Source organism: Cnephaeus nilssonii, assembly GCF_951640355.1.
Source record: "Cnephaeus nilssonii genome assembly, chromosome: 15".
Classification (NCBI taxonomy): domain Eukaryota; kingdom Metazoa; phylum Chordata; class Mammalia; order Chiroptera; family Vespertilionidae; genus Cnephaeus; species Cnephaeus nilssonii.
In genome coordinates this window covers 68,482,375-68,497,782 of record NC_137086.1, presented here as the reverse complement: position 1 = coordinate 68,497,782, position 15,408 = coordinate 68,482,375, and the positions used below count along the sequence as shown (strand labels likewise).

General features: G+C 43.8%; 1 protein-coding gene across 2 annotated transcripts in view; it reads left to right on the top strand.

Moving 5' to 3' along the window:
- Positions 1-15,408, top strand: part of TMEM182 (transmembrane protein 182) — a gene marked incomplete at both ends in the record, with an annotated part of 76,270 nt that overhangs the window by 35,737 nt on the left and 25,125 nt on the right. Inside the window, one exon of one of the 2 annotated variants that reach the window (XM_079791660.1) lies at positions 6,872-7,009. The exons of the other annotated variant lie outside the window; for it this stretch is intronic. Within the exon in view, the coding sequence (XP_079647786.1) occupies positions 6,872-7,009 (138 nt within the window). The remainder of the gene's footprint in view (positions 1-6,871; positions 7,010-15,408) is intronic. 2 annotated transcript variants of the gene reach the window in all.

Here is a 15,408-nt window from a genome sequence, read left to right as displayed (position 1 = left end):
CTAACTGCCCTCCCCTGCAGGCCTGATCTCGCCCCCAACTGCCCTCCTCTGCCAACCAATTTGGTTCTGATTGGTCAGTTTCTATGCCAGTCAGCGTCAAAAGCCCCACCTCCTAGGCAGCCATTGGCTCCTCACAGTTGACCCAGATTTGGTTCTGATTGGTCAGTTTCTATGCCAGTCATCATCAAAAGCCCCACCTCTTAGGCAGCCATTGGCTCCTCACAGTTGACCCAGATTTGGTTCTGATTGGTTGGTTTCTATGCCAGTCAGCATCTCTGGGCCTATCAATGGGTCCTGATCAGAAAGGCAGGGGCTGATCAGCAGCCCAGGTGAAGGCCTGGAGAGAAATGGAGGCATGGCTGCTGGCCAGGCCTGGACATAAAGAGAGAGGCAAGTGCTGATCAACAGCTGCCACACAGGCTATGGATCAGACCCTGCTTCTCTCTTCAGGCCTCTCTCTGGGCCTGATTCACAGCCCCCTCAGCATTCAGTGCTGGGTCACCGGCCTGCAGCCATAGCAGTCAGTGCTGGGTTGCCAGGCCAACCCAGTGCTGACTGCCGGACTGACTTCCGGTTGGTTGAGCCTCTGGTCATTGTGGATGTGACGGACCCAGGGTTTTTATATATTAGGATATTGTTAGGAAATTTCAGCATACTCTGAGCTGATGATTCTAGATCTACTAGAATGAAATTACTAAGCAAATTGGTAAAAGTAATACTGTAAGGTTAAAAATTTACTCAGGAAAATAATCTGAGGACCCTGGGAGAACCATTTCTATAGCATCTGTTGTTAGACTAATTACTAGTCATACTCCTCATTACACTTGTCAATCTATGATCATTCAACACCAACAGGAACCTCCAATTAGGGGTTCTGTGAAGAAGGAAGCTTTATTCAGTGCAGAATAGCTCAATTTTGATACACCACAGCTGTGAGGCAGTCCTGGGGCCAGGCCCTCTCCTTCTAGACAGCTCTGCTCTGCTGAGGCATCTTTAGTGTTTCAGCTCAGCCAAGGAACCACAATCTTCAGTCTTAAGTGAAAAGGGAAAGTGTACTCCTAGAGCCAGAGGGGAGGTGGTTTATATAGACTGAAGTCCCTGCCCTTGGTCTCTGATTGGTCTGTCCTCATGCAAATGAGGACTCCAAATCCTCAAGTTTGATTGATCCAAAAGGCACTGTGGGTCAGAATAGAACCACTCTGATTGGCCAGGGTTGTGCAACTCTAATTGGATGGGGAAAGACTCAATCCTATTGGTTGAAATAGGATTCTAGGAAACCTTTATAAGGGCTGGCTCTGCTGACAGAAACACAGGGCAGGCAGGCAGTTCAGTGTTGGGGAGAACAGGAGACTTGGTTGGAAAGTTTGTAAGGAGGACATTCTGAGAAAAGGGATGTGCCAAAGGCGGGGCCCCTAATTATTTCTTGACCTTTCCAAACAAGTCTGTGCATGTGCAGACCCCTGGGTGTTTACTGGAATCCTTATGCTTAATCTTTGGGTGTCCTTGCTTAAAGGACTCTGCAAACATATGTGTCCTCCCAAGATTACTTACCCTACTGATTGTATCTAAAAGATAAACTTTATCTCAAAGTGCTGTTAGGAGATAGAGGCTATCAGGTTCCTTTAGCCAGGCAGTCCCTTAGCCCTCTCTTTCACAGCAAATGTTGTGTCAGAGTAATCCATTCATCCATCACTCAGGGTCCGCTGGTCAGCCCAGGCAGTTCAGCACAGGTTTTTCCATGAAGTGCATCTTGCCTGAGAGGCATCTGTGCAGAAATGGCTGCTAGTCTCTGTTTTTTAAAACTTGAGCCCAGTTAGCTACCAGCAGCTCTTCCTGTTAGGTGCCTTTTTTTCTCTGTGTTTACACACTTGACCAAGGAACACTTTGTTAAGTCAAGTCACAACCACTTTATCTAGAATCAACAGAACTTCATTTCTTTGGAAATAGCCATTAATTCTTGCCTTTCACAGATTCAAATGAGACTTTCTTTTGATTGATCCAAATTGTGATGATATAGAGTACATGTAAACCCACTTACATTATAAATCTTGCCAAAAGCGGTTTGGCTCAGTGGAGAGAGCGTCGGCCTGCAAACTGAAAGGTCCCAGGTTCGATTCCGGTCAAGGGCATGTATCTTGGTTGCGGGCACATCCCCCGTGGGGGGTGTGCAGGAGGCAGCTGATCGATGTTTCTCTCTCATTGATGTTTCTAGCTCTCTATCCCTCTCCCTTCCTCTCTGTAAAAAATCAATAAAATATATTTATATAAAAAAAATCTTGCTTCATGTTCTAATAGGAACTAATAGAAATTCAGTATTGCTCAAGTTAAGCATTGACTTGTATTTAATAGCACAGATGGATTTTAGAGATGTTTTCACTTGGCACAGCCCATACTTTCAAAGAGAAAGCTTTTCTGTTTTATGGCTCATATAACGAACAAGGAAATAGACTAAGTGTTCTCCGAGACACATTTAAGACCTAGGAGTCTTAAAAATATAAACTACAAAAACATCCTAACCAAACAAAAACATCCTTCCCACCAAAATTTTACAGTTCTATATATTAGTACTGAAAGCTTGTTCCCATTCCAGATCTATGAGATTAGTAGATAGATTTTTTAAGTGCCAACTGCAGATATGTAATAATACCAGATATGTAATAATAACAGCAAACATATTTGAAGTCTTACTGCATGCTACTTTTTATATATTTCCTCAATCCTTACTATAAACTTAGGTGAAGAATATTGTTTTCTATATTAGAAAACTGATGTCCATCAAAGAAAAAATTAGTAAGGGGAGAGGCTCCAATCTATAATAATAAAAGCGTAATATGCTAATTAGACTGTAGGTCCTTCCAGATGTCCTTCCAGATGAAGCCAGGGCTGCGAGGGAAGCCCGGGTCCCAGGTGCTGGAGGGAAGCCGGTGCCGGCAGCTGGGGGAAGGAAGGCCTACTCTTGCATGAAGTTTGTGCATCAGGCCTCTAGTATCATATAATTCTCTTCATGTTGAAGATTCTCTTAAGGCCTCAGTTTTACTTCACCCAGTGAAAGGACTCTACACAATTTCACAAGATGATTCTTCATTATAATTGAACATTTTAATTCTGGAATCAAAGTGTGCCACATATGCAAACTAGGTGGTATCATTAGCTAAGAAACAGGATGTTCCAAGACATTTTGAAATAGTCTTGAAGTTGAGCAACTTTGAAAGCTGAAGCACAGGCAGGAAAGAAAAGCAGACTGTTGGTGACCGCAATAAGGAATCTCACTTGGAAGCTATTTCTGTGTCTCCAGACAGCCAGATCTCCCTTTCCCTTAAACACAAATCCATTGCTCCCGCCTTTTCCAGGAAATGCAGAATGAAAAGCCAGGCTATTTTGTTAGAGCAAATGAAAGGACAGCAGCTCTGGGGAACATTTATCTCTCTTTCTGTCTGGCTCTGTCTCAGTCTCCTTCTCCAGGTGTTTCCTCTCTTTCTTACAGTCTCTCTGCTTCTCTCTGTGGAGAGGTGTCCTGCTTTTTCTGTCTTCTCTATAGCCTGATTCATAATTCCTCCCTCCTGCTTGCATATGACCTTGGCTTCATGGTTCTTTTGGACCTGGCTAGTTCAAGGTTACATACATGTATAAATGGCAAACACTATATTACTCTGATTCCAAACAGATATTTCTTTACTGTGTTATGCTGACAGTGTATTTTTTCATTTCAACAGTCAATATATTTTAAATAAATTAAGATGAGGAAAATAGTCTTCTATATTTATGCAGATATTTACCTTTTCTGTTATCACTTACTTCATTCTGGAAGTTTCAAGTAAACTCTGGTGCTATTTCCCTTCAGCCTAAAGAAATTCCTTTCACACATCTTTGGAGAGCAGGTCTGCTGTGATAAATCCCATTTTCCTACTTGAGAAATGACTTTCTTTCACTTTCATCACTCAAAGGCGTTTTTCCTAGAAGCAGACTTTTAGGTTGATAGGTCTTTTCTTCTGGCATCTTAAAGATGTCTTCTGGCTGCCACCCTTTCTCAGGGGAAACTTTCAGTCCTTGGGACTGTTGGTCCATACACCCCCAGTCTGGCTGCTTTGAAGACTTTTTCTTTGTCCATGGTTTTTAATAATTTTTTGATGTGTCTGGGCTGAGTTTTTTAATTTATCCTCTTTGGAATTTGTTGCATTTCTTGAACCTGTAAATTTATTTTTCACCAAATTTGGAAAGTTTTAATTAGGGATTCTTTTTTTAAATATTCTTTTTGCACTGACATTTTTTTTTTTTTGCCTCTGCTTTAGGAACTCCATGACACAAATATGAGATCATGTGATATGGTCCCACAATTCTCTGAGACTCTATCTAGTCATTTTTGTTTTCAATCTCTTTTATTTCTGTTGTTCAGATTGGATAATTTCTATTGCTCATTCTTTAAGTTCACCTACTCTTTCCTCTCTCATCTCCATTCAGCCATTGAGCTTGCATAATGGATATTTAATTACAGATATTGTATTTTTCAATTCTAAAATTCAATTTAGTTCTTTTTCATAGACTCTATTTATCTGCTAAGAATTTCTACCTTTTTGTTCATTTCAGGAGTGTTCACCTTAGTTTATAGAAAGTGGTTCCAATAGCTATTTTAAAGTCTGTCCACTAATTCACACATCTGAAACTTTGGCTTGGCATCTGCTGATTGCTTCTTCCTTTGAGGATTGGTCAGATTTTTATGGTTGTTAGTATATCAAGTAATTTTGGATTGTATCTTGGACTTTTTTAAGATTACATTGTCAGACTAGGCATACTGTTAAAATTCTCTGGCAAATATTGATTTGTTGTTTGAATAGGCAATCGACCTGCATGGTCTGCTCATTTCTTCTATGATACTAGTTTCAATGTCAATTCAATTTTCAGTTGTTTTTATGCTATATAGGTCAGGGGGACATGCACCCCTCAGGGCTAGCTCTGGTACTTGGGTGACTTTATCACCCAAGAATTGTAATTCCGTTTTTAAAGTTTTGTTATACTTCTTCGGACATTTTCTACATATGGGTAGCTTGAGGTGTGAGCTCATTACCTGAGTAGGTTCAAACACAGATGTAGAGATTCTCGTCTTAGTTCTCTTATGTCTATGGGATTTTCCCCACATCTTCTGGCTTCTAGGACTCCCTTGCCCAGTTTTTTTTTTGACGAGAAAGTCTGGGCTCTTTCAGAGTTTTGGCCTCCTTTACTGTGGCACAGTTTCATGTAGTTACACCACAGTGCAAAGCAGGAGGGAAAAGAGAAAACACACACCACGATCCCCCCACTTTTTGCACAATAGATCAGGAATTCTTCTATCTGGAGGACTGAATCATCATTTGGGATCATAAATGTCCACGACTCCCTGGGGAAGCGGTGCAGATTTAATTCTGAGGCAGGACTGAGAGAACACAGGAGATAAGTAGACAGGAGCATTCCCCTATTCTTTGGCTTGTAGGGGCCCCTCATTCTGCTTCTATAAGCAGAATGATGACTCAACTAGGATTTTTTTTTTCTGTTTTCACCTTTTACAAAGTTCCCAACTTAGCTCACCTTCAGGCCAAGTTCAGAAGGAGAAAAAATGGAAAAATTCGGGCGAGTCTTTGCAGCTGAGTTGACCTCAGCTACAGATTCGAGTTCCTTCCTTAATCCACTTGCTATCGTTTGCTTTCTGGAGTCCTCAGCTAGGTCTTTGCCATGATTGTCCAGTTTTAGTGTGACCAGGAGACGGGCAGAATGGGCTCCTCTCATTAACGTTTTTACCCTTCACACCTGCCACAGAACCTGCCATGTGATATGATGAGGCACATAAAGTGAATGAAAATCAACAGCATTGGTTTTGAGGTAAATTCCACTTGTTATTCCTGCCTTCAAGACTGAGTTATTCACACAAGAACCCCAGCTTTCTTTTCCCATTCAGCTGCACGACTCTTCAAATTCCCATCTTCCCATGCATTTTTTTCTAAGATTCCAGTTGATTGACATATGTTTTTCTTTGCCAGGTGGGCTTGTTGAGGAAAAACATTCTTTGCTTCATTATAACTTTTTTATGTTTGCATAAAAATTATAATTTTAATATGATTCACAGAGCTTTCCCTTGTTTATACCAAAAGGAATTTATTTTTGTGTTTTAGCCTTTGGGAAATGATACATTTGTTTAATAGATTGGTAATTATTCTGTTCAAAATTGATCATTAGGATTCCTCTTTATTTGATTACTATGAACATATCACCAAAACCACAATCTATTTTCTACCAGCTGTATCCATTAATTCAATCTTGCTGGTCTTTAAATAAAAGATCACTATAACTTCTCATTTTGAACCTTTTTAAGAATAAAGATTGATAGAAAGAATAAATCTTAGATATATCTAATTTAAAAATCAATCTGTTTACAAAAGTGTTCTTTTTGACTTTGCTTGTTTTTATTATAAAAATTATCTTAGCAGGAAGTAACTGGCAGTGTTTATGCATGCGAATTCCTTTCATGTCTTTTGTACATTTGGTCTGAAGCACCTTTAGGTGACCCAATGGGTACTCACTCAAGAGAATTCTTTTAGAGCTTGAGGTGTTGCACTTCTAAAGCGGAACATCCGGTCAGGAAACTGAGCTCCCAAAGTCTACTAAGCATGTGGGTGGTGCACACCCTGAGCGTGAGTTGAGTGAAGGCTGACTTCACTGAGTCCAAAGTCACCTGGTGAGGTTTCCACTTAAAGAGAAGCCAGGACCCACAGCCTGGGTCCCACCTGGCAGTGCTGTGCTGCAATTAGAAAAATGAAGGGGCAAGAAACTCACCGCGCCGCAATCTGTTGTGTTCACAGTCTAAGTGTGTTTTTCTTTTCTCCTTTTCTCCTGGGATCTTCAGTTTACCGTGGTTTCTGGGCTGTCCTCATGCTCCTGGGGGTAGTCGCTGTCGTGACCGCGAGTTTCCTGATCATCTGTGCAGCCCCCTTCGCCAGCCACATTCTCTACAAGGTCGGCGGGAGCTCATATATTGCTGCAGGTATGTAAGTGCTACGGGCATGCTTTCTCGCCCTGGGTCCTCTGTATTATATATTTGCTGTTTATAGTTTCAGGGAGGAGGCCTCCAGCAGTAGGAATACAATTATATTCATGTGTAATCTTTCTAAGTGCTACCTGTGCCTCAGACACTTTTCTAGGGACTTGGCATTTTCCATATGCTAACACACCCGATCAGCATGGCAGTCTTGGCTCACTGTGTCCACATTATGTGAGAGAGGACATTCGAGGGAAAGCTGTGCTCTGAGAGCCTTTGAGCATATTGACCCTATTAATTTCCTGTCTCTGTAACTCAGGACACAGAGGAAGTCCTCTGTGTGCTCTGACAGGGGCAGCCGCATGATGATGCTCTCATGCCCGGTCGCCCATAGGAGAAAAGCATCGCCTACAATGTCCGCATTCGGTTTTCCCAGTGTGATTTGTGTGCGTTATCTAAACAATCCTCCTCATTGTAAAACCTACAGGTATTTTAGTCAGCTTTCCAACTAGTCTTTCTGATTCCTACCGAAATGATCATAGTACAAACAAAAAATAACTGAATAGGCAAGTCTTGTGAATTTTAAGCCCTTTTCATTTAATTAGGAAGTAAAAGCCAGAACACTAACTTGAAAACGTGAGCTCAAGGTTGTTTGTAAAGATGGCAATTCTAGAAAATTAAACTAATGTCAGTGTGACTTAGACTGAGCTTTATGTGACTACACTATACTGTCACATTAGACCATAGGACAGAGTGTTTCTACAAGAGAAGGTAGTGGCAGCAAAGGGAAGGAGTGGGATGGAGAGCTTTGTCGTCTTTATTTATCATCATGGCTAAGACAGTGCAGGAACCTGGCCATGATTTAATCAATGGACAGTTATCAAATAGTTTCCTTAAGCACGCATTTTATATAATGCTGTGCTTAGTTCTGCAGAGGGGATAAACGGAATGGTCAGATATGGATCCTCTGCTCTGGGAGCTCAAAAACAAACTCTCTGAGATCAAGAGCCTGTTTAACTCATTTCATTTCAACTATGTTCTTCACTGGTCTTCAAGGGCCTGTATCAAGGGCCCAGATTTACCCATTTACACTAAGATACAATTAAGATACAATTCACATATTATAAAATTTACCACTTTAAAGTGTTTCGATACATTTACAGAGTAGTTCAAATATCATCAGAATCTAATTCTGGGATATCTTTATTAGCCCACAAAGAAACCTCATCCTCTCCTCTACTCCCCCAGCCCCCAGGGACCACTAATCGACTTTCTGTCTCTATAGGTTTGCCTTTTCTGGACATTTCATATAAGTGGAGTCACAATATGTGGTCTTTTGTATCTGGCATGTCGTTTCCCTGCTTTAATTCATAATTCCTTAAGACCAAGCTCCTTATGACTTGGGATCTTCTTTACCACATGTTTTTTCTCTCCCAAACACATTCTACCCTCATTTCATTCAAAGGTCTAGTTAAGGTACACATGTTCCCTGGTCTTCCCAGAAATAACAGCTCCCTGCTAAAATATGTAAATATTTGTTCCTTCTCATTCCTTGATTTTCTTTTTGAATCTTCGTCAATAAAGGTAATGTATAATAGAAGTAGTTTAGTACTAACACATGGGCAGCACAATTTATTTACTTATTTATTTTTTTAAAATATATTTTTATTGATTTCAGAGAGGAAGGAGAGGGAGAGAGAGATGGAAACATCAATAATGAGAGAGAATCATTGATCAGCTGCCTCCTGCATGCCCCCTACTGGGGATTGAACCCACAACCTGGGCATGTACCCTTGACAGGAATCAAACCCAGGACCCTTCAGTCTGCAGGCTAATGCTTTTTATCCACTGAGCCAAACCAACTAGGGCAGCATAATTGATTTAAACACAGAAACGTTCTGGTCTTGAGTCTGGTCTTAGGGAATTGTGTGTGTGTTTATGTTTAGTGCTTTTGGAAAAAATTTAGCCATTTGATAATTGTGTGAAAAAGTAGTATATCCAACTAGACTTTTTAAGGTGATCACTTCATAAGGTATATAACTGTGGAATCACTATGTTGTACACCTGAAACTAATATAATATTGTGTACCAACTAGACTTTAATACAATTTTTTAAAAAGAATTACAGTTGTCCAAGAACCCTGCAGAGGCATTTGATATGTATTCATGTGCCTGTGACAACTGTATTTTCATTTTCAGTGAATCTTTCGTTGCATGTGGGTATGGGACTGAGATCCTCCCTGCTCAGGTCTTCATGCAAAGACCCTGGAGTCCAGAGGTGTTCTGGGAGCCCATTCTGCAAGCCACCGAACTACAATTATGAGGGCACTTCCTTTAAGAATTTAATTTCCTTCCTTGCCCAATTCCTTATTGTTTATGTAGGACTGCTGGTTTCCCAAGAACAGAGGAAGGCATTCTGTTGGATGAGGTACAATATTACTGTTCATCTTAGCAATTCAGACAGGAAAATGGTGTACTTGGGAGTAACTAAAGTTTACTTTCTAGTTGCAATTTCCATCATGAAACACAAACTTTTAAAGCAGCTGCAGGCCAGTAAATCATCCTTAAACTTGCGTAATTATTGACAGAAGAATTTTAAAAATATTTAAATTCTCTGTTATTACCATTCCCAGATAATATGAAAGTCAACTTATTTTTTTCAAAGTTGAAGATGGAAATTTACATGCTATGTTATACAAAGATGAAGAATATGAAATATGAAATAATCACTAGGATTGTTGCTCAGCCAAATTTTTTCTGTACCGCATTAAATACCTAACCGTGCATATAGCCATTTACTGAGTTAAATTGAATTTATAATGCTTTCCTTGGTCATATTTTATATTTTAAAAATGAAGAGGTTTCATTCCATGCACCTAGTATTCCAAAATCTCTTTAGTTTTAGGCCTTGCTTTGTCATTCCCGGCCTAGGCGAGTCTCCCAGGCTGCCTGGTGTCACCCGCTGTCCTCGGACAGGCAGTGAGGAACAGGTGCAGCTTGGAACGGGTTTCTCTGGCTGCCTTGTCAATGCCACAAACAGGATTGGACACGGTCTTTATTTGGACAGATGGCCTCAGGACAGGGCAGAACCAGCTTGCAGATGGCACTGCTGGGCGTGCACACACAGGACGGCTCATTGGCATCAGCAAGAAGGTTGGGGGGCATTCCACGTGTGGCTGGACATGATGCTCCAGCAGCTGGTGTGAGGGGTGGGGCCATGGTGTTCCTCTCACTCTGGAAACAGGCTCAGAGCAAGGCTTCGGGGCATGGGCTGCCACTCCCTGCACTGGGCAGATGCCCCCTCGGGCAGGCAGGCCCGGCCTGTGTTCCCAGGGAGTTCCGTCTGACTGTGTGCATGGAATTGTCAGGGCATTCTTGAAGCCAAGCCTCTATTTCCGTCAGTCTCACCCCCCCCTCCCCCCTACCACAATGCTTAAACAATTGGTGATTTTTTTTTTGCATTTTAAAGTTTTTTAAAATTCCCTAATACATCATCTATATATTGTGTATTCACCACCCCAAGTCAAGTCTCCTTCCATCTGGATTTATCGCCCTTCACCCTGACATTGGCTTCCATGTGGACTTCTGGAGAAGCTTACATACAAAGGGGTCATCTTGTCTTCTCCTGACCCTGTGGTCCTGGAGGCGATAGGAAAGATGCAGAAAGCGGATGGGTAGATCCCGCACCGCCACGGCACAGGCCACACACTGCATTACCAAGCATTAGTCTGAGGAGAACATGACTACCGAGCTGGGTATTTCTAATGCCCATGCAAAGAGACATCTATGTAGGAACTGGTGTTCATCAGTAAGACTTCTAAGTGAGCAAGCGGGGGTGACGACATGGTCTGGAAGCTTGGGACGCTGGCATGGATGTAAGCCAGGACACCAGAAATGTTATTGACCAGCGTCATATCGGGGTACACCCGCAATCCACGCCTGAAAACACCTCCTCCCGAACACCCACTGGGATCAAGTTCTGCTGAAGGAGGAGCCGGTACCTCCCAAATCCCTGTTGGCGAGGCTGCACAGGCATCTTGTGAGTCAGGAGGTACGGAAGCCCTGTTCTAGGCCCAGGATGCTTTGCGGGGAGGAACGGCCTCCGCGGGCCTCATCAGACCCTTGAAGGTGGTGGAGCAAAGGCCGGCCTGGCCGCTGCCCCGCCTGCTGTTCCTCCCAGACAGCTGCTCCGGGGAGCGAGGCGGGGAGGCGCAGTGCTCTGCCTGGGACAGAAACGCACCCTCCCGCGGCCCCTGCCCGCCCGGCGGAGGACATGCTCCCTGAAGGCAGGGCGAGCCCGTGAAAAGGGGTGCGCGCTGAAGGGAAGGCGGCGTGCTCCTGTCTGCAGGGGCCGCCTCAGAAGGAAATCCCATGTGCGGCTTGTTCTCCGTTTTCTTCCCAAAGACCAGGGACTGGTAGCAGCTGCTCAGAGCACTTTCCCTGCGTGGGGCAGAGGGCGGTGCTGGGTGCATACCGGCCTGCATCCCGGGTTCCCTGTCCCGTGGCCCAGACAGCGGCTCGGAGGCTCCCGTCCTCCTCCCATAAGGCAGCACCTGGCCCCTGGCGCTGGACGTGGGGGCGCCTGAGAGCAGGAAGGGCGAGGAGAGACCTGCGGAGGCCGAGGCCGGCCAGCGCTCCCACCTGACAGCGCCTCCCCGCACCTGCCCTGCCATGTCTCTCTCTCTCTCTCTCTCTCTCTCTCTCTCTCTCTCTCTCTCTCTGTGAGATGGCCACACACGGGCTCCCCGCACCTGCCCTGCCATGTCTCTCTCTCTCTCTCTCTCTCTCTCTCTCTCTCTCTCTCTCTCTCTCTCTCCTGCCGCAGCCCAGGGCAGGAGTGAGGACCACAGCCTGAGGCCAGGGGTTCTGGCCAGGAAGTGTGCGGGAAGGAGCTTTCCAGAGAAATCCCGAGCAGGGCTTCCCAGCAGGAACAGAATCTCCGCCAGCGCCCCGGGCTGGCCGTTGTATTCGCAGCGCTGGCTCCTTGGAGGAGCAGGTGGGAAGCAGAGGTGATGAGTGCGCCATGAATGGGTGCTCATGGATCAGCAGAGGCACTTCTCGCAGCAAATCTCCCACCGCGTGGCCTGTGGGGGGGGGGGGCGGGGGTCGTGCTGCTGGGTCACAGGCCCGGCACCTGCCCCCTGACGGCCCCTCCCCCAACACACGGCCCGCACCCACGCGCCCAGAGCTGGCCTCTCTTGGGATGGGAACCGGCCTGCTGGGCCAGCACTCCGTGCCCCCAGCTGCCACACGTAGGGATTTGTTCTGGAAAGTTATTGTTTTGGACACTGTTCTATTATAACGTGGGCAGGCCTTCCTTCAGATTTTCACGGGGAATTTTAATGTCCTTCACCTGACATTTTACATAAATGTCAAGTGCAGAATAAGTCACCCTTGGTTCATATCAAAGAGGAAGAAGCTGTGAAGGGTTTTTATTCACAGAAATATTTTATTTTAAAACATATTTTATTGATTTTTACAGAGAGGAAGGGAGAGGGATAGAGAGTTAGAAACATCGACTGGAATCGAACCTGGGACCTTTCAGTTCGTGGGCCAATGCTCTATCCATTGAACCAAACAGGTTAGGGCTTCACAGAAATATTTTAAAGCCTTATTACTTTTCTTAATCAGGTGCATCCTTGCAAGTTTACTTTTCCTCACAAGGCTCTGCTGGAATGTGCCTAACAGACGGGTGGATGCAGGCTCGTCCTGACCGGGCTCCCCTGGGGCGCCCATGGCAAGGTCTGGTACTAAGGGGGGCGGCGGGCCGGGCAAGGCTGCGGAAGGGACTGTCAAGCGCAGGTCTTGGAGTCTCAGCATCTTGGCCCCATGAAGGCTTCGGCAGGGCGGGCGGCCACGAGGAAGAGGAGCGGGTTTCCCCTCGGCTCCCTGGGGCAGGTCAGTGGCCCTGGGAGGCGCCCTGGTTAGGGCCCAGCTCCTGCCCTGGGAGTCTGGCGAGGGAGGCGCCAGCTCAGGAACAGCTTTGGGGAAACTTTGCTGGAAAAAGGTGAGCTTCCAACTTGAATAAGTGCTCCCTACCCCCTTTAAACATGTGTCTGCGCCATTCCCCGGAGAGCCGGAGCGGCAGGCCTGGCAAATGAACGCCTTTCCTTTCATGCCATGTTATTATGGGGCATAATGAATCTCACTCCGAAAGGCAGTCTCAGATGTGTCAGGTGAGAGGGTCTGTCTGGTTAGAAATAGGACCTCTGGTTTGGGATTAGGATTGTCACGGAGAAAAGGCAGAATGAGTGTCCACTTGCTCCTTTTTCCTTTTCCAAAGTATGTGTATCATTAACATCTGTTTATTCCGTACTGTAAGGGAGTTCATTTCTTTGTAAATATTCTTTTTCATTCCATACCCTTCCCCCAAATAGTCACTTTGCTCAAACAAAAAAACTATTAGTGAGTGGCTAAAGCATGTTGGTTACTTTATGAAATTTTGTTATGATTTTCTGAGGACGTTTTTTCTTTACACTTTCTCATGTAGAAAGATAAATGCAAAGGAACAGATCCATCTGCGTGATCAGGTCGACATGTGCCGAGTCCTGGGAGGGGGCGATGGCCTATACAGGGCTGCTGGGGAGGGCAGGAGGTTTGCTTCACTGGCCACTTGAAGCAGAATGTCCTTCATACAAATACACACAAGTCTGGATTCACCTGATGTTATTTCCCCAGTGTTCCGTCATGGGCCTGTGAGGGGCCTGGTGCCCCCTGGTGGGCAATTCCAGTAAGACGTTGGCAGAAGCTATTGAAACAACTTTCCCCTCACTTCTCTCATGAAATCTCAGAACTGGAAGACCGAGTGGCAAGTTACCTCTTGGCCAGTCCTGAAATAGGCCAGTCAGAAATGAGAAGTTCTGAAGCTCTGAGACATTTTAGAGGACACTATTTGCTAGCCATTCGCTTAATAACAATGATGGATATAACTCTGGCCAGTGCTGACCACGGGTTCCAGTTGCCTGCGAGGGCTTTACCTCCTATAATTCTTCATGGCTGCTTTCTATGGCAGGAACTTGTGTTATCTCTATTTTTCCAATAAAAAACCGAGAAATAAGTAAAAAACTTGTTTAAGGTTATTCAACCAATTAAGTGTCAACTTTCCAGACAGTAAACCTAGTTAGAACCAGGGCAGCCGGAACGCAGGCCTGTGATCTCCAACCACTTCTACTTTCTGAAACTCAGTTGTTGAGACTAAACACTTTCTTGGCATTAAATGAACTCTGCTTTTCAGATAAAATCCCTAAGTACTTGTAGAGATGGATAAACACTTGTGATCATTCTCTATCAATAATTGTTTCTCAAGAGAGTACAGAGAATTGAATGTACAGGATATTTAATGCCTAAAATTATTATGCCAATCTAAGAAAATAATGAATATTGAGAAATCTGATAGACATTATAGAGGTTTGGTGATTAAATAAAAATATGAGCCCAGAAAATGAAAGGGAAGAGGCATTTAATATATTTGGAAAGTAATATGATGAAGTATGGGCAGCAATGAATATTTGAGAATTAGATATAATGAAAATATACAGTTATGGAATTATAGCTATATAAACTATTCAGGCTATCTTAGAAAATTGAAGAAAAATTAATGGAAAAGTGATTCTGAGAAAATGAAGAATGGAGATAAGCCGAGAATGCTTATGGTTGGCCATTATGCATTAGTTTTATGATTTCTGAAATATGATATATAAAACTGAGCATAATTATAAGAAAAAGCAATAGCATATTAATTTAAAGAAAAAAGAACTACTACAAAAACAATTTTAATTATTTTTAAGAGGTTCTAGCTTATGTTCCTACAGCTTAATTTTTTTGTTTTTGTTTTTTTGTTAATCCTCACCTGTGGATATTTTTCCATTGATTTTTAGAGAGAGTGGGAGAGGGTGAAACACAGAGAGAAACATCGATGTGAGAGAAACACAGCGATTGGTTGCCTCCTGCACAAGCCCTGACCAGGGCCCAGGCTGGAGAGGAGCCTGCAACCCAGGTACGTCCTCTTGACTGGAATCGAACCCAGGACCCTTTGGTCCGCAGACCAATGCTCTATCCACTGAACCAAATCTGCTAGGGCCTTAGAGCTAAATTTTTAATGAAAGAAATGATATATACAAGACTGCTTTAAAAGTATATTACAATATAAGGATAAATATTACTCTTTAGAAAATGTAGGATTGGCAAAATTTTCTTTCTCCATCATATAACATTTAGGAAAAAAGTATACACTTTGCCCCAGGAATGGACGGGAGAATTCTGCCTGCAGGAATGCGCATGGCACGCAGGGCTCCTGGGAAGGTGAGAAAGGCCGCACATGCTGCCGTTTTCAAGATTCCTGGTACAGATAAGGTTAATACATGTCAAAACTGGTTTGCAAGCATTGTGGCATTTTTGAGTGTTTA